At 38.3% G+C, this 27,522-nt stretch overlaps 1 protein-coding gene across 1 annotated transcript in view; it reads right to left on the bottom strand.

Annotated features, from left to right (window-relative positions):
* Slc9c1 (solute carrier family 9 member C1) overlaps positions 1 to 17,129 on the bottom strand; it is a 71,125-nt gene extending 53,996 nt beyond the window's left edge. Inside the window, exons 1-7 of the mRNA XM_038346359.1 lie at positions 16,982 to 17,129; positions 15,547 to 15,647; positions 13,592 to 13,720; positions 12,561 to 12,726; positions 8,978 to 9,103; positions 3,727 to 3,888; positions 61 to 160 (exon numbers count right to left, since the gene is read on the bottom strand). Of these exons, the coding sequence (XP_038202287.1) occupies positions 61 to 160; positions 3,727 to 3,888; positions 8,978 to 9,103; positions 12,561 to 12,726; positions 13,592 to 13,720; positions 15,547 to 15,647; positions 16,982 to 17,129 (932 nt within the window). The remainder of the gene's footprint in view (positions 1 to 60; positions 161 to 3,726; positions 3,889 to 8,977; positions 9,104 to 12,560; positions 12,727 to 13,591; positions 13,721 to 15,546; positions 15,648 to 16,981) is intronic.
* Between the last annotated feature and the right edge of the window lie 10,393 nt (positions 17,130 to 27,522).

Here is a 27,522-nt window from a genome sequence, read left to right as displayed (position 1 = left end):
CTGTTGTAATATCATAGCTTCCAGTGTAGAAAACAAAGTCAAAAAAGAATAGCTACTCACTCAAGGAGAAATGCTTCAACTCCTGGTTTAAAACTTGTAGAATTTAGAAAAAGTCCCATGGTGGCCACAGTAAATATCCCAGACAATCCAATGATCTCACCTATGTTTAAAATGAACAACAACAATAAAAGGATCAACTTCAGCTGCAGTGTGATCTCTACTGGGTGTGAAAATGTCAAATAGTGTGACTTTACACAGGTGTTATCCCACTAGATTTCACCTAGAAAACATTACAGGTTGTTTCTGCTGTCTGTATTTTAATCTGCCCCAGATATTCATCATATTGAGGAGTAAAACATGTGACACACATGTATGTAATAGTGTATAATACTTTGGCTTCATATCATCTGCAGTTAAAAAGGTCTCTTCATCCATCCCAGTGAGGCTAAGCATCCTCGGCAGATCTGCTGTTTCAGAGGAACTCTGGATGGGTGCATTGGAAATGACCTGGAAGATTCTATAAGGACCAACCTCCTTCATGCACCATCTGCTTGGAAGACACTAAAAAAAAAAACCCCTGTGTTTTGTAGTAGAACTCAGAAATTGGGGACAAAAAAGGCACAATATGAATTTCTTCCTGTTTAATCTTTTCTTTAATTGGTGCATTTAGTAGAGAAGAATCGAAAAGTATAGAAAAATGTTGATGGATTTTTGTAATGTAGGTAATATACTTGTAAAAACCCTCAATTATATGGTATAGCACAAAGGGAAAGCTAATAATCCCACTTCTAAGGCTGTAAATATAATTGTAAAGAATTTTTTAGAAGCCAGGTAAGTGCTGCAAACATGTAATCCCAGCACTTATAGACAGAAACAGAGGCAGATGTAAACAGAGGTTTCTCTGTCCCACCTGGTCCTGCAGTTGCTTCTAAATAATCACTCAGGCTTAACATTAATTACAGAACTTTTGGCATATAGTACAGGCTTATTACCAACTAGCTCTTACATTTGAAATAGTCTATTTCTATTAATCTAAGTGTTGTCATGTGGCTGTGGTTTTTACCAATCTACAGACATATTGTTTCTTGGGTAGCTGGCTGGCGTCTCTCTCCACACTGCCCTTCTTTTTCCCTTTATTCAGTTTGGCGTTCTTGCCTAGCTATATTCTGCCTTGTTATAGGCCAAAGAAACCTTTATTATCAACCAACGAGAGCAACATATATTCACAGTGTACAGAAGGTTTCTCCCACAGCAGGCAGAGGCAGGGGCAGGGACAGGGATGGGGCAGGGGCATCTCTGTGAGTTTAAAGCCAGGATGGTCTGTAAAGCTTGTTCCAGGACAGCTAGGTCTATATAGTGAGCCCCTGCTTCAAATCAAAACCCAAAGCAAAACAATAAGAGCAATTACCAAAATAAAAGAAGAAAATGAACTTTTGACTGGAATTTCTTTTAGGGAGAATATTATATTTGTCTGGAAAGAAATTCTTAGTTAAGCTTTTGACTATGCAATGAGGGCCAAGAAATAGCCACAAGCATCCATATATGCTTGCTGAATTTTTACATTGAAGACAAACAGCAAAAAAGACACTGGAAAGATGAGGATATGGGAAAACAGAGGGAGCCATCAGAACTGAAAAAAGCTCATGAGCCACTTAGTATAATTTTATTTTGAGTTTCCCAGAAGTGATTGAGCTTTGAGCAAAGACAGAGGCGGTAGCAAGGAAACAAATGCTGGACATTTCAACAAGGCTCGACATTTTTGAGTTTATAAAGAAGTTTTGTAGAGCTGGGGATTTTAAATAATCGAGTCAGAATCCTTTTCAGGATTAAAGAACTTAAAGGACTCCCATTTCGTAATCCATCCTGAGTACCCACCGTCATGCAGTAACAGCTCTGCAGTGGGATTGCACAGCAATGTGAGTCGATGATAGGCTCCCCACTGATCTAGTACACACTAAAATATATTCTTAAAGTTAAGAAGCATTCTGGACATACTACCTTTACTGAAGTTCCACACACATACACATTTGACTCAGTTCTGGTCCACTCTGTCTTGTGTTTCAAGGGCTGCATTTTAACATCTACAGACTAATTAAATGCTTTGATAGTTTTCTAATAGAAAATTTTCTTTACTTAAAGTAGCTACTTTTACATATTTATGTTTTTTCTTTGATGTAGTCTCCTGAGGCATCCTGGCTGGCATCAAGCTTACTACATAGCTGTGGGTGACATTGAACTCCTGATTCCCTTGCTTTCACCTTCCAAGTTCGAGAATGGCAGGTGTCCACCACGATTTCCAGATATACACTCATTTTTATAAATGCTTTTGTAAAATACAAGGTCCCAAGACTAAAAAAGTGCTATTAATTTGATTTGAATTATGGTTAAAATTTAATTTAATGAAATCAGTATTTTTTCCACAGCATTGAAGCTTCATGCCTATATCTTAAGTTCCATGTTTTAGAGTTTTGTCTCAGAAATGTAAACAGAAACATTTTAGAAGCAAGCACTTTAATTCAGCGTTTACAACTTTTTATTTAAGAATACTGGTGTTTCGCCTGTATGCATGTGCACCTCGTGCATGCAGTGCTTGAGGAGGCCAGAAGAGGGCGTCCGGGGTTACAGATAGCTGTGAACCACTCCATGGGTGCCATCTCTCCAGCACCAAATTTACCACATTTGAATCATGAAATTAAAAAAAAAACTAGGCATAATTACTTTGAGAAGATCAAGTTCAGGACAAATAATTAGAACTTTTTAGGTGACAGCCAAGGTAGGAAAATATTACTGATTCCTGCTTTGAACATGATCATGGACACATTAAGGTAGATCATGATGAAGGAAACTTTGTGTTATGTATATTTTTTTTCTGTCTCTTGCCTTAAAAAATTCTGTTCTAGCACTCTCCTAAATGTTCACTGAGATGTCTTAATTTGAAAGTTTAGAGGTGTGTGTGTGTGTGTGTGTGTGTGTGTGTGTACATGCACATGTGTGTGTGTAACTCCTACTTCTGGCTATGCTTACATTTCAGATGATATTAGGGGAGACAGCATTTGTTGGAATTCATTTTTATAAGAACTTAACTATATATTTACACTAATACACATGGAATGTACATCACCTGACTGATCATCCTTCAATGTTTTAGTTCATTAACTTGATCCTATTACTTTTTACCATCATAATTGGCTCAATACAACAGACTGATTAGTTGGGATTTCTTAAAATTGTGTTTTTTCCCCTTTGCTAACATGAGAGTTGTTATTTTCAAATTTCTAAATAGAAATGTTTCTTCATTGCAATGTATTCAAATTATATAGATCTTAGTAACTTTGTACTTTTCTGTATTGGTTCAGGCCCCCTAAATTTAAAAGTTGGTAGTTTATACATTTCTGTTAATGTAAAGTAATCAAAATTTTCAGATATGGAGGGCATAGTATCTCTATAGAGGGTCTACAGTCTGTTCTGGTACATAAAATTCTTTATATTATAATCTTATAACACAAGCATGTAAATTATTTTCTACTCATAACTTTTGTACAATCGGTTATGAAATTCTACAGGAAAGGTATAATAAACTATTCCAGCTGTGGCTTTGCCAGATTCCTCTGTGCTTTGTGTTTGTTTTCTGTATCTGGGTACACTGTTCTCTTTGCACAGGTATTCACATTTTTTACATTGAACCATCTATGTAATTTAAGGTGAAGCATGAACTCTCCCACTTACAAATGTAAAAGATGAGGTAGAAAACTGAAAAAATAAAAATGATGTGATTGACATCATCCCCAAAAATGGTAGACATCCATAGCTGGATCAGCTTCGTGCTCAGGATTCCAAATAGGAAGCTTTCGAAAAAATACGCCCAAGCTGTAGATGCGATGTTATGGGCTATGGGAAAAGAGAGAAGCGGAAAACTGTTAATAGAAGCCACCTGGCCTTCACCTTAAATGATGCTCTAATCAATTTTTCTTTTTGTCCTTATTAACATTAGCTCATTGCTGTAATGAACACTGAAGTACAGACACCCCTCAAGACACCGAGTTTACTGCATGTTAGTCCTGTTTGTGGTTTACCATTTCCCTATGACTGACTTAGTTTCTGCACAGGAGGAGTAGGCTTTTCTTCACACACTCACCAACATGTCTTGAGGCTTCCCCTTGTAATGAATTTTTTTCTATATACATAAATACAACCTGCTCAGTCTGGGTAAGACTATTTTTATGGAAAGAATGAGGAAATGATGTAATTAATTATAATCTCAAAAGTAAAATAAAAGAAACAATTTTAAAAATATTTCATTATTTTAAGTGGAATATTTTATTGTATGTTTTGGCTCCATACATGTCTGTATGGTGTCATGTACGCGATGGTGCCTGAAAGAGCCAAAAATGTTGGATCTCTTTGCACTAGAGTTATGAATGGTTGTGAGCCAGCATGTGGGTGCTGGAAGCAAAACTCAGGCCCTCTGGAAGGACAGTCAGTGCTCTTGACTACCAAGTGTTCTCTACAGCCCCAAGTCCTGTGCTTCTTTGTTTTTACAAATAGGTTGTCATTTCCATGGGTTTGAGGTGATATTGTGTGTTTTGTTTGTATTTTGATAATTATGACATCAATTGGCTGAGTGTTTTCACATGCCTATTGTACATTTGTATGTCTTCGTTTGAGAACTGTCTGTTCAGCTCTGTCTTAGTTACTCTTCTATTGCTGTGAAGAGACACCATGATCGAGGCAACTTATTAAAGAAAGCATTTAATTGAGTGTTGCTTACAGTTCCAGAGGGGAGCTTGGTGGCAGGTAGGCATGGTGCCGGAGCAGCAGCTAAGAGCTTATATCCTCCTCTGCAGGCAGCAGGCAGAAAGAGGGAGAATGATTCTGGTGTGGACTTTTGAAAGCTCAAAGCCTATTCCCAGTGACACACTTCCTACAGCAAGGCCATAACTCCTAATCCTTCTGAAATAATCCACTGACTAGGGACCAAGCATTCAAATATATGAGCATAGGGGGCCACGTTCATTCAAAATACCACAAACTTCTTTGTCCACTTAAATTTATTATTATAATCTTCATCTTGATCATCAGCAGCAACACCATTGTTATTATTGTCACTATTATTATTGCATGTATATGCATGTAAATATACACAGCATGCATATGGAGGTCAGAGGGCAACTCTGTGGTGTTACTTCTCTCCTTCAACATTTATGTAGCTTTTAGGGATTAAATTCAGGTCATGGGAAGGTAGAGAGAGCAGGAGGAGGGTAGGAAGAGGGAACTTGGATTGGCATGTAAAATAAAAAAAATTGTTTAAATAAAGAAAAATCAGGTCACTAAGTTTATGTGTCAAGCTCTTTTTTTCACTGAGCCCTCTTACCAGCCCTGAAATTGCAAATATATCTTTCCAAGGTATGGAAAAAAACCTTAATGTCCAGCAGTAAGTGGATGGACAAAGAACATTTGAATCACGGTGGTGGTAGCACACAAGTTAATCCTAGCTCTTACAAGGAAGAGGTAGGTGGATCTCCATGAGTTTGAGACTAGCCTGGTCTACAAAGTGAGTTCCAAGATAGCCAGGGCTATTCTCTGAACCCTGTTTCAAAACAAAACAAAAACAAAAACAACAACAACAACAAAAACCCAACCAAAAACCAAATGAAACTAAAACAAAAAATTAGAATTATTTGGTATATATCTACATGGGAATAATATTCAGCCTTTATAAAGAAATTCTGTCACCCACACCATCACATTTGGTGAATATGGATTCATCAAAAAGACAAGCTAAGTGAAAAAATCCAGACGCTGAAACACAGAAAGACAAATATCAAAATACTGCATAAACACACAAGCACGTACACACACACACACACACACACACACACACACACACACACACACTGATATACATACATGTATGCATGCAGGAGACATTACAGGTCACATTTGGTCACTTGGAGAGTTTCTTTGGTCAAATGGAGATTCAAGAACGATCAAGGACCAGGAAGTCCCAGACTCATGGAACAGTTATTCTAGAGCTGATGTAATAGGCTAGGTATGAGGAAAGAATATGCTTCTGAACCTGTTATGATTGGGTTCTCAAATGTCCCACATGGGCATATGTTTTGAACTTTGTTTCCCAGCTTTGTGGCACTGTTTTGGGAGCTGTAGGGCCTTCAGGACATGGGGGATCTTGCTGGCTGATCCAGTAAGCCACTAGAGATAAATCCTTGTTCCTTTCTTCATTGTCTGCAGAAAGCACCTGCCATTGCTTACTTTATCAGTCCCCCAGGTTTTCCCATTGTAACAGACTGTAACCATCTGCAACCACAAGCCAAAATCAACCATTCCTCACATATACTGTTTCTGTCAGGTGTTTAGGCAGAGCAATGCAGAAGGAAGGAATACAGAGTCTTTGCCCAATCAATCCCTTACATTTTGTTGGCCTATCAAACAGATTGACTAATTACTATTGGACAATCTGTTTGTTTTTCTCTATGAAAGCTATTCTTCATTATATATTTCTACACATAATTTTTGTGGGTTTTTTGCTATAAAAAACAAGCAAGATAGAGATTGGTTGGAATAAAGAAATATGAGGTTGCTTATACTCCACAAGAATGTGCCCTCCTGAGAAACTGCCATATTGATTTGCAGAGCACAAGTTTGCACTTCCACCAGCAATGGAAGAGTGCTCCCCTTACTCTGTGCCTTCTCCAACATAAGCTGTCATCAGTGTTGCTGATCTCAACCATTCTGACAGGTGCAGGATAGTATCTTAGAGTCGCTTTGATTTTCATTTTCCTGTTGACTAAGGGTGTTGAACAATTCTTTAAGTGTATTTCAGCCATTTTGAATTCTTCTGTTGAGAATTCTCACCACACGCCTTAGAATTTTTGCAGTGTTTGGTCATGATGTTTATGATTTGAGCTTTTTCTTTGATCAACAATGTTGCCATGGCTTCAGGATATGCCAGGGCAATGGTGGCATAAAGCTCATGGGAGTAACCAACCAACATCTGATTTGACTAAAGGTCCACTTTATGAGATGGAACCCATACCCAACAATGCCTGGATGACCAAATCTGAGGCTAGATATCCCAGGAACCTAGAATTTAAAAAGAGCAATAAAATAAAACAACTCCTAATGATATTCTGCCATCCTCATAGATCAGTGCATGTTCATTCACCATCAGAAATGCTTCCTCCTACACCAGATGTCCTAAGTCAGACATTATGCAGTGAGTGAGAAACCCTGAAACACCCAACTGTTCATGGGATGTCTCCATCAAATCCCTCCCCTCATGGCTGGGAAAACCCTGTAGAAGAGGAGGCAGAGTATAAGAGCCAGAGGGAATGGAGGAAACTAGGAAAACAAGACCCTCTGGATCAACATGATCAATGCATATATGAACTAATAGAGACAATATTCCAGGGTCTACATGGGTCTGCATCAGGTCCTCTGAAAATATATTATGGCTCCTAGTTTAGTGTTCTAATGGTATATTCCTGGTTGTGTGAACAAGTGTATGTCTGATTCTTGTGCCTTCTCTTGGGCTCTTTTCCTTCTTTTGGTTTCTTTTGTCTAATTCCAATGTGTTAGTTTGTTTTATCTTATATTTTATTACTATCCTTTAAAAGACTGTTATTTTCTAATGAGAGACAGAAAGGGAGTGGAGTCAGATGGGAAGGGATGTGGGGAGGAAGTGGGAAGAGTAGAAGGAGGGGAAACTGGGACTAGGATATTATGTGAGAAAAAAATCTATTTCAGTAAAGGGAAAAAATAAGTAAAATCTTTTAAAAAAAGAAAAAAGGATGGGCTCTACTGGTGAGCTTGGAAAGATCAGTTGGGATTTTCCTTCACTTCTAATATGGGGGATATTTCATCAAAATGTAATTAGGAATCATATAAACCCCTTTGTTCATATCCACATCTTCTAATTTTTTCCTTAAACAGTCTACCAGTTAGGGACTAAACATTCAAATATCTGAGCCTATTGGGGGGCTACTCTCTTTAAGCCACCACATTCTAAACTAGGACCATCCCACCGAGGGCCTCAGAACCCAGTGAGTGGCACAGTGTGTGCTAATGTCTTCAGAAGATTGCTTTCATTGCTTTCCCCAAATCTGTACAAAAGCCAATACAATAAAAGGAAACTACCTTCTTAAATATTTTTATGAAAATATTTTTAGTCATGGAAATCTTTAAGGAGGCCTGTGGAGTTCTTTCTCCCACTACCCACTGATTCAGAGACTACATATTGAGACCAATATTCTATAGATTTTGATCAGAAAGGAGCACTAAGAAGCTGTAGAGTGTTGGAATCATTAGATTTCTTGTCTTATGTGATATTGCACAGCTGTACCATTTACCATCCATTATAAAGCATATCTGTTATTTATTCTCCACATACATATGTATATGATACAGCGAGAGGACAGACACACTTGTGCTTCAGGGTGATGTGTAAAAGCTGTGTTGGAGAGCTAATGCACACACTGCAGTCGCTGCTCTCGAGCTCTACTCCAGCCTCTGGAGAGGAATGAGTAGCTCACTTTTCTTCTTTTGTAAAACTCTTAGGAGATTTTGCCAAGGCAGAGGTAGAATGAGCTGACTTCTCTTCCTGTAACTGGACTGGCACTCTTAGCTTATCTTCTAAGTTTTTGTTTGTTTGTTTTTTGGAGGGGGTAGAGGGTGGGGCACTACACTATAGAAAACAAAATAACAGCAGCAATAATAACAAAATCACATCACATCGTTGCTGAGACCAGCTCAAGGCTGCTCTTTCAAAGGGCCTCATGGGAGTTTCACCCCAACCCACAGTAGTCGCAACATGAAGAAAGAACATGCTACATAAAGGTCACATCAACAATCCAAGCCAATTTGATACTTTTTATAATCATAATTTATCATAAGATCAACATTCATTACCACATTCAGAAATATCAATTCCTATTTTAAGAAGATGGAAGCGTGTCCTTACCTAGAGTATGGTTCATGTGTTTTGACTGGAAGTTGATCCTCACAACAGTGCTATATATAATTAAAGATATAACTGAAGTCATTAGACTCTCTCCATTAATTAAATTTGTGAGGCTTCTAGAAAGACCTACATATGTCAAAGAAGAGAAAATCTCATCAATATTTAAGAATATAATTGTATTAACATGCAGAAGGATATTCTTTGTCATGGATTTGTGTCACCTAAACTATTGTCATATTGAAAAAAACAGTAAATTTAATTATTTACCAGCTGAAAGTCTTTATCATCATAATCAAATACTAACTTAACTACAGTTAATTATGTATATGTAAATCAGATAATTTAACTTGAGAGCTTATGCTTTCTTTCAACGCAGTGGTGACATTGTGAAATTTATCAATGTAAAGAATTCAATTACTTGACTTACATAGGTAAGCCAGTTATAAGCCAATTCCTTATGATTCATTTGTATTTAAGGTGAGACAAAGTGATGGCAGAAAGGTAAAGTAAAATCATAGACCAAGGACATATAATGCAGAATTGAAGTAAAATATTAAGATATTTGTCTAGATAAAATTAAAAACTGGCTGGCTTTTGCATGTATTCTTTTCAATGGCATTAGAATTCAAGTTCCATGGGCAAAGAGCATTCGGTTATGACCTATTCCATCCTAGTTTTCATCTATTTGTCATGAGGTTCTAAGTTTAAGTGTCTTACCAGTTATACATTCCCATTGCCATTAAACAGGACAGTATTGTTAAGATGCTAAGTCTGAGCATCTTTTGTGATTTGCGAGCCAGAGGTCATTTCCTAGAAGGAACATTCTTTTCAGGAAAATTCTTGTCCTAAGACTGCAGTCACAATCTACCCATGATCAGTTTGCTAATAGACAAAACGCCTGAGCAGCATGTTCCTCGAGCAACTTCATAACTTATATTAATGCTCCAGTTCCTTGCTCTCCTGGTAGCTATGACTGTTTCTCTAACCTAGTGTTTTCCAATGCTGTGACCCTTTAATACAGTTCCTCATGCTGTGGTGACCCCAACCATAAAATTATTTTCAATGCTACTTCATAACTGTCATTTTGCTACTGTCATGAATCATAATATAATTGTCTGTGTTTTCCAACAGCCTTAGGTGATCCCTGTGAAACAGTCATTTGACCCTCAAAGGGGTCGTAACCCACAGGTTGAGAACCAGTGTTCTACCACCACACAAGAAGATCCTGTCATATTGGTAGAAACAGAGACTTTTGCCTCCTTTCTTTTGCACACCAGTGACCCTCATGGCAGCATCCCTTCCCAGTGATGCTACAGAAAAATATATGGAGGAACGGTGGTCCCCAGATGCTCATCTGTTGGCTGACTGTAGGTTAGTGAGTAACATAGCCGAGATTAGCAAGCCTTGTTTATAGTTTCAAAACTCCCATGCCCATGAAAAATAATAAGCAGCAATTGCTTCAAGTCACCACATTTGGGGTGTTCATTAGCCAGTATACCTACTGTTATATAATTATTGAAGTTTATAAAATAGAGCTAGCTCAGCAAATAGTGGTTGTTTTTGAATGAACAACAAATTTGGACTTAAGGAAAGAAAAAGAACTCAAAACAATGTACATCCATCTGTTCATGTCCTCTACGGACATGGGTGCTCCGTCCTAAGGGGATTTTCTTGTGAATAATGTACAATTATATATGACTTATAGAAGTACAAAAACAAAAGAACACACTTACGGAGTTTTAAACTATTTGGTGGACAAAAACAGAGCACACTCAGTGAACTGCTTGTGCGCAAGCCAGAGTACCTGAGATGGATGCCCAGAACCCATGTGAAATGCCTGCCACAGTGGCATGCACCTGCAATCCCAGCACAAGAAAGGGTGAGGGAGGCAGTCAGTTCCCAGCTTCCTGACCAGTCAGCAAAGCATTATCAATGAGCATTGCGTTAATTAAATACCCTGTCTCAAACTGGTGAGCAACAATCAGGTGGATATTTCTGAGGTTCTTCTCAGGCCTCCATGGGCACATGCCCATATGTGTCTCAGTTGCACACACACGTACCCACATGCACAAAATCTTGTTTTATAAGACCAAGCAAAAATGCTACTAAGAGAAAAATACTATTACAATTACTTTTTGAAAGACACAAAGTTAGAAGAGCAACAAAATTCCAAAAGTAACTTGGCAAGATGCTCAGTATTTATGAAATTAGCCTTCCCGGGTACACCAATAAGATTATTGCAATTTTTAAAAGACAGGAAAAGTTCAGTGGAATACTAGATTATAAAATTTTGAGATTAAAATAAGTGCAGAATTGGCTCTTCAATGCCAAGAAAAACTAAGTCTTTTGACTAGAAAAGTTCTGGAATGACATCTCCAAAAGGTAGGAGCTTGGAGGGAGAGTGTAGAAAGAGGAGAACTGATGGCTCATGATGAATTCTGGCATTTTAATGTGGGTCTCCTTATGATGCTCAGGTTGGCCTTGAACTCATGTTCCCTCTGCTTCAGTTTCCTATATTCTGGAAATCCAGGTGTGTACCACCTACCTAAGAATATTCTTCTTTTAAAGGCTCACTTGATATGATATAGCACAATGACAGAACACTTGCCTAGCATTTTGAAAACCTGTTTCCATTCTCGGTACTACAAAATAAATACATAAAAATAAATGTACTTTCCCTTTACCATCTTAATTTCCTTGTCTTAAAGACTCAGCTTCATATATATATATATATATATATATATATATATATATATTTGATATGTCTCCTATATTCTATTTCTACTTGCTAATAGCAGTCCTGTTCCATTTATCTGGCCATAGAGTAGAAATGAAGTTGACAAGAGCATGTTGTGTTATTAGTGTGCATATGTGCATGGGGGTACACACAATTATAGCATATTCTATCTAAAATAAAATTTCTAGTACCCCAACATTTAAAAGGGAATAGAGAGAGAAATTGGGTTATTTTCCTGAAAAAAGGAAAAAAAACCCTACTCTGGATTATTTTGCTTTTCTGAATGCTGTAACTTCTGAATAATTTTTTATCTAAATATAGATTTGCCCATCCTAAAATAGTATTTGCCACAATAATACTATAACTAGTGATGCTATTGTTTTCCCCTCTTCTGGCTTTTGATTAATGGCGAAAGTGACACAAAGGCATTTTAAACACCATTGTTCTAACGACTGTCTTACGTCATCATCCTAATGACTGTCTTATGTCATCCTCCTAATGACTGTCTTACGTCATTCTCCTAATGACTGTCTTAAAGAGCTTGGGATATCGAGCAAAAGGTAATGGCCCAAACCCTTCTGTCAGTGCAAAGTAACTGCTCATATTACCCTAGTCCATGATGGGAGACTTCTCGTTTTATATGCAGCATGAGCTCGTCATTGGCCTTTCCGGCTGTCCTAAGAAATACTTGCAGAATATTTGCCAGTCCTCCACATCCTGCAGTCCCTCACACCACCACAGGTGGTGAAAATCCATCTCTAACAAAGAATCTTAACATGGAGATGAGTAAGCCGCAAAATATGCCCTCAGTGTATGAAAGGAAAAAGAAGAGAAAGGGATACCTACCAAGGTCTCTGATGGAGGCCGAGGTCAGCATAGGATCTGAACTTATAAGAACAGCTGAAAATAACAACCAGGGGATAGTCTTCAAATCCAATTTATTCAGAGATTGCAGATACCAAAGTATTAAGGTATAATTAATCACAAATCCAGGAATTGTAATTAAGAGTATCTGCAAAGACATTTGGTGGTAGAAAATCAGATTGCTTTTGCGTTCTGTTTTGAAAAGCAGAAGACCAGACAGAACTGGCTATTAGTTTGGCCCTTGGGAGCACTTTGCTGGAGCAACCCCCTTAACCCCCACTTCAATAGCTATACAGAGAGCAGCTGAGCAGAGATCCTTTGGGTCAACCCAAACCACTTTTACAATGTGTTCTCTGCTGCTACTGCTCCCCCATCCTCCTGGTCATTTGTCTGAACTCCAGGTGCCTAGCTTTGAGTTCAGTTGCATTGCTTCTGTTGGTGTTTACGCAGGCAGGACTGTTTACAAAACTATTCTGATAGTATGGAAGATGTGTGTGCATAGCTTGTAGTCAGGTGTGTTTTCTCTCAGAGTCTTCCCTTAATACAGCCCTCGCCTCCTAGTCCTAAGAAGGCACTGAGATTTGGGTTACAACTGCTCTGTAAGTCTCCCTGTGCCCCTTTCCTGTTCTTGAAGTTGTAATGTTAGGAGGTAGGGATTTAAAAACACACATTTCTCATCAAATTCTTTCTTTCTTAAGACAATACACTTCACAGTTGCACGCTTACAGATTCCCAAAGCTAAAATGATGATTGGTATAAAATTCTGTAAGTAAAATAGTCAGAATTGTTTCTTGTTCTCCACGATTTTTTCCTGAGCTACCAATAAGCTATAATATTACCAATATACATATATATGTATATATATTATAGATACAAAGCTGATTTTTACCACTTTGATATCTTATATCTTCCCCCTCTTCTTTATTTTCTATTTTGGAACAAAACATTTTTATAATTTGAAAATAATTAGCATGGTTCATGAATGGATAGTAATACAAGAACAGAATAATTACCTGCCATAGTAACTTCTGGAGCATATATATGTCCATGTCAAATGCGACATTAAAGATAATTACTGGCGTAAATATACCAAAAAACATTTCTGGATCTATCCACTGTATGGCATCTGCATAGATCTGGATCTAGTAATACAATATTGGTTATTCACATATATCCATTCTTCGTTAGCATACAACACATGCCAGAGGTCCTTCTCTCACAGTAGGGATGGTATGAGGGCTAAAGTCTTACTCTGTTGAGTGCTCAGAACTCTCATCTCAGTGGCAGAAGGAAACAGCTAACAGAGGAAAGCTGAGTCACATCCCTAAGCTCTTAACAAACAGCAGATAGAGGAACCATATTGACACAGGTAGTAAAGAATACATAGTTAAGGGAACCCTGATGGCTCTTTGGCCTGGAGAGGGAGGGAGTGGGGGGTATGGGTGGAAGGGAGGGGAGGGAAGGGAGAGAAGGAGGGGAGGATATGGAAATTTTTAATAAAAAAAAGAAAAAATAATAAAAAAAGAATACATAGTGGATTTGCAGGTACAAAAGAGAGAGAAAGTATTTCAAGTAAGTGATTTTTCATGAATAAGAATCAAAAAATGAATAAGTCACCCTATGAAGACCCAGAAGCTACAAATAGCCATCTATTGAATGAAGAAAAGAATAGCCAGAAGAAAGAGGAGAAAGTTCATGCGACTAGTGAAATAACTCACGGTGTCTCCCCTGATGCTAGTTGGCACCAGCAGGTTGGATCAGGAGCATTCATTCTGTTCTTGTTTCTCTTGTGGTGCAGCCTACCACATGCACAGATCTTACCTGGCCTGTGTGGCTTTCACCTATTAGAGTTTTGAGACAGGCACAGGGTGAATCCTCCCATTACTGCTGTGAAAATCTTTTATCTCTGGCCCAGTTCTGTGCTTTTTCTTGGAAGTTGAAACTATGGCAAGCCGACATATTAGCTTGCCTAATACTAATGTAGACAGGCACAGTTCATGACACAAGATAGCTTCCCTTGGAGGGATCTTTGGAAGTACTTAAGATTGTATTTATGCCAAAATTGTGATTAGGTTGTGAACAATAATTTGGTTTTTGTTCTTACCTGGATAGATAGTCTCTTTTAAAATTGCAGCCTATATCTGAGAAAGTCCATCATTTTCAACACAGGTCCCACACCCATTGGAGTGACTGATGAAAGTAGGCATTGGCTAAATACGGCTCTTGGGCTAAATCCGACTCACTGTTCATTTAATACATGCTGGGCCAGACCCAGCTCTGCCTTTTCCTTTGCGTGTTGAGAAGGCTTGCTTTTGAGTCACCATGACAGAGTTCAGTAGCAGGACCAGAGATCATACAGCCCGCCCAGTGTAAACCACTTTACATTATGGCTTCTTACAGAAAAAAAAGTTTTACCACAAATTCCTGGATCAAGGCACTATTTAATGTGTCAGGAATACAGTCTACATTCCTTATGGTAAGTGTTCTCTCCTGTCTAACATAATCCCAACAGTTCCTAATGTTGTCACTTACTGTCCAAATCTAGTTTGTCTTTGTCATTTCCATTTCAAGGAAAAGGCTACAATAAGCACCTTTAGAGACTAGCATACCTTATAGAAAAATCTATAAAACATTTCTTAAACTAAAGCAACATTATTGGATCACTATCAGAATCTATTTTACTACCAAAATTGTATTCTAGCAACTCCAAATCTCCCTAAATGCCTATCTTACTGGCGAAATTCTTGTTTAAGATTTGAATTTTGCTCTTTCTTCTGTAACTGTGCACATACCAATTTTAAATACCTCCATGCATTCAGACTATGGACTCTGTTCTTTCAGCTCTGCTATTTTTTCTACACTACAAACATTCTTTGGTTGTTTGGGTGGGAAAGAGATGATTCGTTAGCCTTCTTTAAATTTATGTAAATTCTAAGATATAGTGCTGCTATTCATTTATTATACATACCTGGGTAGACCCAAAACTCAGAATTTCAAAACAGCATCCAATTAAAAACAGTATCACAGGAAGAGGAATTGGAAAGTCTTTCAGGTGCATGTTCAAAAATGCTGCAAAAGTATACTTGTTACTGATAGGCAATGTGATATCAAATTTGTGGACTATTACGTGTTATATGACTTAATACCAAAAAAGTAGAATGGTATCTACTACTAATTTACTATTTGCACATGATCGAGACCCTCTCTCATGCTTAAAGGTATAATATCCATGTGATCATTAATTTATCAAATTTCTACTTTACAACTCTTATGACGGACTGCATTTCTTTAGAGGTTTAATTAAATATTCCTAGAAGCCACTAATTCTTGTGTTAGTACTGATAAATATTGTAATTTTTATAACCACTATGAACCATATTGGTATAGCATGCAATTCTGCAATAAAAGGTAATTAACTCTAACGAAACCACTGTCTGGCTTAGGAACAAAAAGAACCTAGCTAAAATTTACCCAATAGTAAAAATTCTAGTTACTTATTACTTGTAATGGAAAATGAAACTACTTGTTCTAATAATAAAAATTCTGGTTAGTCATTATTAGTTACAGAGTATATACCAGAAAGCCCAAAGTAAATAATAGATTTCCTAAGTTTGTTTGCCATATCTATGAAAAGGCAGCATCTGAAAGTCTAATAGGTAGAATCAGAACATTTTACTTTTTTCTTATTATTTAGTATAATCTCCAAAGAGGTTAATGGAAGTGAAGAAAAACAGTTTCCAGTTTCTATGGTCGTCATCGTTGTGGTCTTCTTCTTCTTCTTCTTCTTCTTCTTCTTCTTCTTCTTCTTCTTCTTCTTCTTCTTCTTCTTCTTCTTCTTCTTCTCCTTCTCCTTCTCCTTCTCCTTCTCCTTCTCCTTCTCCTTCTCCTTCTCCTTCTCCTTCTTCTTCTTCTTCCTCTTTCTCCTCCTCCTCCTCTTCCTCCTTCTCCTTCTCCTCTTCTTCCTCCTCCCCCTACCCCTCCTTCTTCTCCTCCTCCTTCTCCTTCCATTTCTTCCTCTTCCTCTTCCTCCTTTTTCTTCATAAAAGCTAGATTTGGGCTTTTATATTTATAAAAAAATTCTCAATCCTTCTATTTTCACCTTTCATCCTCCTGTCTATATCCTTCAATCATATTAGTTACTGTAAGCTAAGTTATAACCTAGTAGTAATTGTGCAGTGAATGCCTTAGACCTGACAGAGGCGAGATATACTGATGACAGTATGAAACATCTCTTCCCAAAAGCAGAGGATTGCTTCCTTCAATTGAAAATATTATAGGAAATGTATGAATGTAGGTATAAAAATTCTAATTTCCTATTACAGTTCCTTTCTTTAATTCTATATGATAGCATTTACAAGATGTATCCATAGGCTAGACTAAGGAGAGGGCCCTTTTAAGCTTACCTCCAATAGTACAGATCAAAGACAGTATCAGGATGATTTGAGGGAGGTCCTGAGGAGTGCTCAGAAACACGCTTTTGAGAAGATCCAGCCATGCACTACTTAGTTTGACACTTCTGGTTGTGGTTAAATTCTCTGCAGTTTCTTCCATCCTCTTGTTTAATTACAGTCTGTCTGCCTCCAATCCTATGTCTCTCTGCAAAACTCAGAGGGGACCAAAGGAAATACACATTTTCTTCTTGGTGTCCTCCTAATGTATTGCTAAAAAAGAAGAAAATCTCCCTTAATTATCTCAAGTCCTCATTCATGGTCTGTGAACATTAAGGAAGCCTCTCTCTTCTGTGAAGCTTCCAACTGAATTGAAATGGAAAAGCCAGACCAGGTGATGGGGACTTACCTGTGACGCCATGGATTCTCTCACAGCCCTGAGTGCTACCCGGCCACTGCCCACCTTGCACTGTGCACCTTCCTGGGACGTTTCTTCACCTAACCCTTCTCCCACCACTGAGACCTCAGCTAGTGCAAGTTACTCATATCTAGAAACACAACACAGAGATTCATCCTCGGCTTACCCAACTGTCTCCAGTGGTGAAGGAGTATTTTTATTTGCATCATAATTGCAACAAGACAGCAATAACAGACCATGCTGATAGAAACTAGAGCTTTTCTTTATCACAAGAGGAGCACCCACAGGTCAGGAGTCCAGAAAGACTTCAAAACAATGAACAATAAATGCCACATCCAGAGAACGTATCTCTTCCCAAGGTAAGACAGTTTTACATCAAAGGTCATTAACTTCCTTCAAGAAATCATAAAGATGTGGCAAGGACTCCTTGTGTCCCTGCTATTTCAAATACACACACACACACACACACACACACACACACACACACCACACACACACACACACACACACACACACACACATACACACACACACACGGTATACTTTTCTGGTTACAAATGGTATTTTGAAATAAATTAACGTATGCTTGTTGTTAACATTGAAATACAGGTGTAAGCAAACAGTAAAACAAATCACCCACACCTATTTCATCCAGGCTTTTCTGTGCTCTCTTTATACTGATGAGCTCATTTTTTTGTAAGGATGCTGCTTGATGCTTTCTCCCTGTTACTGTATCATCAGCATCAACTAGGATTGTGGGCAATGTTCAGTGAGTGGACCACATGAGCACAAACTCTGTGATCAGGCTCCCTGGACACAGAGGTCTTGCAAAGCTTCCCTTTGCAGTGTCAAAGCCTGCATTCTCCAATCCATTGATTCGTTTTCAGATCGCTTTAATTCCCAGTCAGTGTAACTTCTCTCTCTGCATTGATTATTTCCTGAAATCCCCTAGTGAGTTATAATGATACAGAGAAGTCTACTCAGAGATCGCCTAGATGTCCCAGGTGATTTAATATGTAGCTATTTAACAACCACTGCAACTGTCCCAGTCCATGGGCAATGACTATTCAGTTTTCAGGCTTATAGACAAGTTCTGACTTTGATAAGGTTTTGTGACAAAAATGCCTACAATCAGAAATAACATCTGTAGTCAAAAAATTTTGTTATCTGTAGAAGTTATTGTGACTACTCGCCCTGTGGAGCCATGGGACACCTAGGTAAAATGATAGGGCAAAGAACTCCCTATAAGATCTGGGCTTTGGATCACTCTGGAAAGGGTTTATGACTTTGGTTTTTAACCTTTCTAATGTTATGACCCCCTAATAGAGTTCCTCATGTTATAGTGACCCCAAACATAAAATTATTTTTGTTTCTACTTCATAACTATAATATTGCTACTGTTATTAATCATAATGTAAATATTCAATACTCAGATGTTTAGGCAATCACATAAAATTGTCATTTGATTCCCAAAGGGATCGTGACCTGCAGGTTGATAACTGCTGGTTTAGAAGATGAGGCTACCCTATAAAATGGGTGAATCAGGGACAGTTCTGTCATTAGGTCTCTCAATAAATCTTATCTGGAAGGAGACTGGACCTAAGTAAATGACACCATGTCACAGGACTTTCACAAGTATCTTATTTTTGTCTAACTTTGCTCATGTTTTATTTGTTTGTTTGTTTAAGACAGAGTCTCACTGTTTAGCACTAGTTGGTCTTGATCTCATAGAAGTCTCAGAAGCATTCCCAGCCTTATGCCATCAACACCTCCAAATAACAGGGATCATGGGAGGAAATTATCTCTACAAGTTAACAATGTAAATCCATTTTCACAAGTGCTCAAAGAAACTGTGAAGTATTTTTAAACTGATAAACTACTTATTAAGTTTTAGTGAAATAAAAGTTAAGATTATCACTCATCATTTAGATGGAAATTATGAGGATTATATTCCTACCTTATATTAGAGATAGATTTATATTATTAAATGAAATGGCCTCTCTATGTTTATGTTTATAGAAAGATTATTAATATTGACAAATATTCAGTGTTGATATTGACAAATAGATATTCTGATATTCTTTTGTTGGACCATGTAATTTGACAATAGTCAATTCTCATAACCTCTACTTTGTTTAGAGACCAAGGGCCAGTGGGAAAGGTCACCTTCTAGAAAGAGAAACAACAGGGGTCTCACCATCCAGAGCCCAGCAGTGTCCTGGAAAATATGAGGAGGGGAAGCCAGGAACTTCCTCTCTCTCCAGAACTGTCCAAAACCAACTGCAACCTCACTGACAGTTACTTGATCCAAGCCCCGCCCCTACTCCCCACCTACTGGCTGAAGTTTCATAACTACTGACCTGATTGGCTGATGTAAACCAGCATCCTTTTCCTGTTTATTAAAGGCATTTAAAACTATAAAGCTGTGTTATATAAAAAAGAAAACAACAACAAGGAACCGTGAAAATACACTGCTCGAAAATGTATTATTTATGTATATTTAACCTGTTGCAATGAGTTTCTGGCCAGGAACTTAACGAACAGTGTTTTCTCTGCGTTCAAGTAGATGGAAGTCTTTTGGATAGGGTGTAAGTATTTTGACTGCAGGATTTCTGGTTGGTGGGTTTGAAGCATGGGTTTAAGACGTTGGTTCTGGGCATCTTAAAATAATGTAATCTAGATAGACAGAGAAAGTAGCTTTTCAGTCCATAACCATGGCAACTCTTATAAAGGAAAGCATTTAATTGGGGTTGGCTTAAGGGTTAGAGGGTTAGTCTATTATCATCATGGCAGGAAGCATGGCAGTGTGCAGGCAGACAAGGTGCTGGAGGAGCTGAGAGTTCTATATATAGATCTGTAGGCAGCATGAAGATATAGAGACAGTTGGCCTGGCTTGAACATTTAAAACTCCAAAGCCCAACCTCAGTGACACACTTCCTCTTGCAAAGCCACACATACTTCATCAAGTCTCATCACCTAAGCCCTATCAAATAGTATCACTACCTAATGAAAAACTTTCAAACCTATAAGCCTATTGGGGCTGTCTTTTTGAAGCCAGCACACTGCGTAAAATTTTATCTGTATCTTTCTGTATCTATTGTTGGGGAGTATTATATTAAGGTGTGTTGCTTTTGTTTATGCTGCATTTGTTTAAACTCAGTGAAGCTGTGACTCTTTGCCTGGCTAAAATACATGATGGTCCTAAAAAAGAGCTAAATGGCCAATAGCAAGGCAGGAGCAAAGATAGGTGAGACTGGCAGACAGTATAAACAGAGAGTATAAATAGCAGGAGAAGTGAGGAGAAGAAGAAGCAAGAGAACAAAGAGAAGAAGATGTCAGGGGTCAGTCACCCTGTCACCCAGTCAGCCACGGAGTAAGAAGGAAAGTAAGACATGAAGTAAGAAAAGGAAAAACTTGAGAGGCAAAAGGTAGTTGGGATAATGAAAGTTAAGAAAGGCTGACTAGCAACAAGCTGAGCAAAGGCCAGGCATTTGTAATTAAGAATAAACTGTGTGTGTTTATTTGGGAGCTGGGTGATAGGCACCTCAAAAATACAACAAAAAAATAAAACATCAAGCAACAATACGTAACTGTATCTGTATTTATGTAGATATATATATATATGTATATATATATATACATACATATACATATAGACAGGTGTTGAGAGTAAGAGGAGATTAGGGGTGTGTATCGCCACACCTCAGAATAGGGTGATTGCAGTGGAAGAAAATTACAGTCTCCTTTTTACAAATGTTCTGCTAGGAAACAAGATATTCTGACTGTTAGTGAAGGTCTTCACCAGGAGAGTCAATGGGGTTTTCACTCCATTGCCTTCTCCACCTCTTAATGCTTCCTGTCTGCACGCAAGAATCAGGTAAGTCTTGATTTCCTTTTGTAGAAGTTAAGTGGAAGGTAATGTCAAAACTGCCAGGTTACAGACCATTTACTTTCATCCTAGTAAAAGGGGAAGAGGGATCTATGCTTGGTTCTGTGTATGAATCATGCACACATATAATCACAGAGCTGGCAAATCATTTCATGTGAGAATTGGAACAATGACTACAGAAAATTGGAGAAAGGGAGGATGGCCAACATGCATCTTCTGAGGTATGTGCAACGTGCTCAAACAAGACAGTCCCAATGCCTGATTTGTGCACCTATAAAGGTGGCAGACCAGCTAGCTGCAGAGGATCTCCTCACAAAGTCTGTTTGTTGCTGTTTTTGGAATTTTACCCATGTTCACAGTCAAACAACATACAGAACATTTCATTTTGAGGTTGAGCTGTTTTAAATCTTTTCTTGGTAATTTTTAAGGGCTTTTATTATGGGGCAAACATATATAAAATTTGCTTTGTGGATTTGTCTATCATTACAAACTGACCTAATTTAAACATTCAACAAATATTGTTTTACTATTTTCTGATCATTATGAATAATTGAACTAACAGTATCTAATGCATCAGTTTTCTTAACAAGGTAATAGCTAGTGTCCTTAAGAATTCAGATGAAGGGTCTAGAGAGGGGGCTCGGTAGATAGAAGCACACAGTACTCTATTGGAGGACCCAGGTTCTCTTCCAAGCACCTACTTTAGGAGTTCACAACTGCCTGTAAATCCAGTTCCAGGGGATCCAAAGACCTCCTCTGTCCTCTGTAAACACTAAAGGGCTCATAGCCTGTGCCACAAGCATAATTAAAGAACTAGAATAAATCTTTAAAAAATAATTGAGGAAACCAAAAACATGTTAAATTCAAAAGAGGGGGGCTGAGGTTTCATGATAAAGTTTCTGATTAGCATAAGTGGAGTCCTGGGTTTAATCTCTAGCCCTAAGTAAGAAAACTGCATAAATATATAAAATGCATAATGAGAAACTCTTCTCTCAGGAAGTAGCTCATATTATAAAGGAGAAGAGGACCTGGGAGCCAGCGATGATGAGGGGTAAAGCAGTACAGATACTGCTGTGGAATCAATGACTGAGAGCTTGGTTGTTACTTTTTTGTGTGGTTAGTTTGGGTTTTTATGTGTTGTGTTCAGTCCTTCCCTGAAGGCAAGGGCCAAACTATCTATAGAAACTAAAATGTTTACGGTGACTTTTAGCTGTCAGATGACCCCGTGTTCTCATTTTGTTCAACACTGTGAGTCGGGTAATGTTGAGCCTGTTATGAAGATGAAAATGCTGAGGTGAAAGCAATGCTAGAAGACCACAGTCCTGCAAATCCCCCCAGGTGAAAAAGCGTGAGCACAGAACTGACTGATGAACAGTGTTTCTCTAAGCAATAAACTTGCCTCATGCATTTGAGAGATTACTGATGTTGTGGGCACAGTTTAGATCCACCACGTTTATGTTGAAAAGTATTTAAAAAGAAAAGTTTCTCATAATTTGATCATGGAAATGGAATGGATGAGAGAAAAACATATGAAATCATACTCATATGGTGGATCAAGTTGTGGTTGTGTTTTTAGCCTTCATATTTAAATAAAGCACACATTTGGAAAAGTAGATAGTACTCCATAGCAGTGTTCAGACTCTTAACTTTTACGCTCCACATCTTCACATTATGGATTTATCATTTGTTGACTTAAAAAATATACAAGACCACTTAGCATCAATTCAATTGTTTCTGGTTTCTTTATATATTGGTAGAATTTCTTAACATTTTTAGAGGAAATGTATTTTTTAAATCTCATTGTTGAATGAATTCCTTTGTGTAGTACTATAATTTATTTATACAACTTAAAAAAAGAACATTTATTTCTTTTATGTATATGAGTGCTTATGCCAGAAGAAGGCATCAGACCCCACTATAAATCGTATTGAGACATGAGACACCATGTGGTTGTTGGGAAATAGAACTCAGGACCTTTTTAAAAGCAGCCAGTGTTCTTAACCATTGAGCCTTCTCTCTATCTAAACTTTTGCTTTGTTTTGTTTTTGTTTTTCAAGACAGGGTTTCTCTGTGTAGCCCCTGCTGTCCTGGAACTCACTTTGTAGACCAGGCTGGCCTCAAACTCAGGGATCCACCTGCCTCTGCCTCCCAAGTGCTGAGGTTGAGTGTGTGTTTCACCACACCCAGCCCAACTTTTGCTTTTTAACATACTATTTTGTTAATTGTTTGAGAATTTCATATAATGCATTTTGATCATATTTACCTGTAGCTTCCTATTTGAAATGAGGTCCGTGTGCTCACTGATAAGCATAAGAGAAACCATAATTGTTAAACATAATAATAATGCGTATTTTCTTCCTCGAGGGAAGAAACTAATACCTATTCACCCAGAAACTAGAGTAGATGTTTTCTAACAACCTGGTGATCTTTTGCTATTCTATGGATCCAGGTTTCACCTGAATCCCCCAAATCCTGAGCCTTGTATACCAGTCAATAGGACCTATCCTTATGAAAGGCATTCTCATGCAATAAAGTTTTCTGTTGTGCTTCTTACAAGCCCATCCCTCCCTAGGCTTAGACTCCTGAGTGCTGTTTCTCAGTAGCACCCATTCCTGTGAAAAACGTCACAGGTGCTTTGCTAAAGAGATATATTTTGCAAATGAGTTTTGATGTAGCCAGCTTTGTTGTGGTGATTGTTATGTGGTAACACTCCCAAAGTTTTACTGATTTTAAATATGTAAAAAAAAATATACTTTTCATCAGACTCTAGAAGTTTTGCTCCAGCACTAGTTAGCTAAATTCAAGCTGAATCCAGGTTTCAGTCTTACCTCACCCAAATCATTGCCCTGCCCGCTGTGACCCTTGCAGATGCCCCCACATTTACCTGCCACGCCTCCTCTTATGCCGCTCAGATCCACCCTCTTCTCCCCACTGCAACGTCATGGCCTTTTTAAAAATTAACTGACTGAGTTTAATTTGTTCTGCTCTTATATCCATGAGTATAGGTCTAGCCTCTGTAGTGTGGCATGAAATATATTCCTCATTTGCAATTCGATTTTGATCACGAAAATCTTGTTCACGATTTTTGGAGAATACATGGATTAGCTTCTATTAGGTGTATGTTAGGGGTAGACTTGCTGCTTGTAGGGTATGCTTATAGTCAGTGATAAGATAACCCCAAAGGTTGCCACTGAGTACCCAACAGAATTTACACTTCCTTCGGCATTGTGGGTGAGGTGTATTTTTTCTGCAAATTCTCAATAAAACTTGATATTGCTTGCCTTTCATTTTAGACAACTGGTGCATATGTAGTCCTCAGATTAGCCTGCATTTTCTTAATGATAAAATCAATCAATTTAAGTACATGAACTATCCATCCAGGTTTTGAATAATTCATAACCTAGGGTACGTATGTATATATGTATAATTATGATTCAACTTTAGTACATATATGTACGCAGTCATATATATAACTTTGCTTAGCATATATACATATATGTGTTAAGCAAAGTGTTTTATACATATATATTTATGTATATATATATTTATTTTCTTAATTTTTACCCTTAATTGTTATTTATTAGGTAACATGTGCTAGAATCCATTTTAGAAACTAGATACTCAATGTTGAAGAACCACTGTAGTTCTCATTCCCTCTCTCTCCCGCTCTCTCAATTGTGAGGATCAAATATAAGGCCTTGCTTGTGCCAGGCAAGCATCCTCCTACTGAAACTGTACATAGGTTATGGCTTCACACTTTTTCCTTTTCATTGAGACAGTTTCTGTTTGTATTATAGGTTGCTCTTGAATGCACGATCTCTTTTCCTCAGTCTGGAGTGTGTCATTTTCTATTGTGCAGAAGAGGCAAATAGAATGGTAATCATAAAGCCAAGTGCTATTAGAAACGCTGGGGTAGAATGGATGTTTATTTCCTTTAACACCGGACCTCGTTTTCAGTGTATTCACAGGAAATAAAGCACAAGAATAACGAAACAGCTATACTGGGAAGAAATGTGACCATCTTCTGCAATTTGACAAGTCTGGCAAATGTTCTGCAAGTCACCTGGCAGAAAATTGAAGGCTCTTTGCTGCAAAATATCGGCACTTACAGCCATAAATATGGAGAAAATATTCTTCCACCTTATGTAAACAGGCTTCACTGCAAGATGCTGGAACCTAATGCCTCCTTCATAATCATCCAAGAGGTGACGTTTGAAGATGAAGCCTGCTACAAGTGTCTGTTTAACACCTTTCCATATGGCAGCCATGGAGGACAAACCTGCCTTAACGTCCTAAGTATATAACCCTTTCTCTAGGGTCCCATAGTGGAGTTACAGTGTTTAAGGGCGTTGTCCAGAGAAAGGAAGTTAGACGGTGACAAATTGATATTGATGAGTCCAAGTGACTTAGACGGGAGAGAAAAAAGAAGGCCAATGAGACGGTGTGCGAGTTAAGATATTCCACCACCCCACATCAGTTCTTCCCAGTCTACTGCACTGGCTTCAGTGAAGTGGAGAAAACCCAGAAGAGCATCAGAGTTTTGTTACTAAGGCAAGGGGGAAGGTAAAAGAAAGAGACAGCAGAAAAGATCAAGGAGAGGGGAAGGCTAAGGGAATTAGGGTTCCCCAGTCCTCAAATAAGCAATTTGTCCCAGGACTAGTGAGAACTCAGGAGTTCTTTATTGTGCTGCTGTAAGCGTGAAATACTGGGGGTGTGTATAATATAATTTGTAATTGCATAGAAGTTGAGATAGCAGTCAGTACACAGAGCAAAAGGTATTTAAAGTTTTATATGTGAGGGGTGGTACCTAAGAGGAATATGTTTTCAGCATTTATGTGTCATATAAAAATTGGGGGGGGGGGGTAAGCCATTCCTTAACAGCATACCAAAATTGATTATATTAACTTCATTTCTTTCTCTTTGCCTCAGTTGTTCCTGAATTAATAACTGAACTCCATCCTGTGCCTGGCTCTGAAGATCTCCTTAACCTTCATTGTTCAGGGGTGGGAAAGCCTGCTCCTGGAATTTCCATTTACCCTTCAAAAGCACTAGTGCTCACGCAGAAAGAATACTTCACTGAGAACCCGAATAGCACAGTGACCACCACTAAAATATACAACATCTCTTTGAAAACTGTTAGGTCCTTGGGCCTCCAGCACCTGGTTGTGTTCATGACTCACCCCCTAGGAAATGAAGAGAAGATAGTTCCTCTGCCAGTAAAGCAAGAGGGTAAGTAGAAGTGACAGCAAATCAAAGGGAGGGGGGAGAGTTGGAACTGGGAAAACAGCTTACATAAAAAGCCAGGTATAGGTGTGTCCTTGTGATTCCCAAAGCTGGGGAAGTGAGGAAAGGCAAATCCCTGGGCTCACTGGCCAGTCAGCCTGGAGTAATCAGTGATCCTTGGGTCCCAGTGAAAGTCTCCTAGAAAAATGAAATAAAACTAACAAAATCACAAGCTAAACAGCTCCTCTGATTGATCCCCAGCTTCCAGTACATACATTCACACACACACATTCAAATGCACAAAGAAGCTCAGACATTTACACACATATACATATACAAGCATGTACTTACACATGTACAAGCATGCACACACATAGACACACAAGAGAGAATGAGAGAGTAGAGATATTTATCTTTTTAAAAATCCATACTGAAAAATATTCATGTTAATCAGCTGTTTTTGAAAAAGTAAACCAATGTAATGCACATATGATTAAGAAGTCAAGCAATGAAGCTGGGCATAGTAGCATGCACTTTTAATCCTAGCACTTAGGAGGTAGAAGCATGAGTATCTCTGTGAGTTCAGGGCCTGCCTGGTCTATATAATGAGTTCCGGGACAACCACAGCTATATAGTGAGAGAGACCCTGTCTCTGAAAAAAAATAAGCAGTGGGATTCTTTACAGCAAGTCTTCTCTTACTTAATTGCTTGCCACTCATTGTTTTGGTTTTCCTTTAGCTGAGGCTTACCTGTAACATGAGGGGGCCAGGCCTGTTTGTTTTGGTTTCTGTCCCGCCTGGTACCCCACAGCCGGCAAGCCCCAAAGAAATAACACAGAGATCTCTACAATTTATAAAGCTGATTAGCCTGTTAGCTCTAGCCTCTCACATCTTGATTAACCCATTTTTTCTGATCTATGTTAGCCATGTGGCTCAGTACCCTTTTTAGTGGTTGCAGACCACATCCTGCTGCTTCAGTGATCTGGGCAGCAGTGGGAGGAATCAACTTCCTCCTTCCCAGAATTCT

Source organism: Arvicola amphibius, chromosome 10 (genome assembly GCF_903992535.2).
Source record: "Arvicola amphibius chromosome 10, mArvAmp1.2, whole genome shotgun sequence".
NCBI lineage: Eukaryota > Metazoa > Chordata > Mammalia > Rodentia > Cricetidae > Arvicola > Arvicola amphibius.
This window is presented reverse-complemented; position numbering and strand designations above follow the sequence as displayed.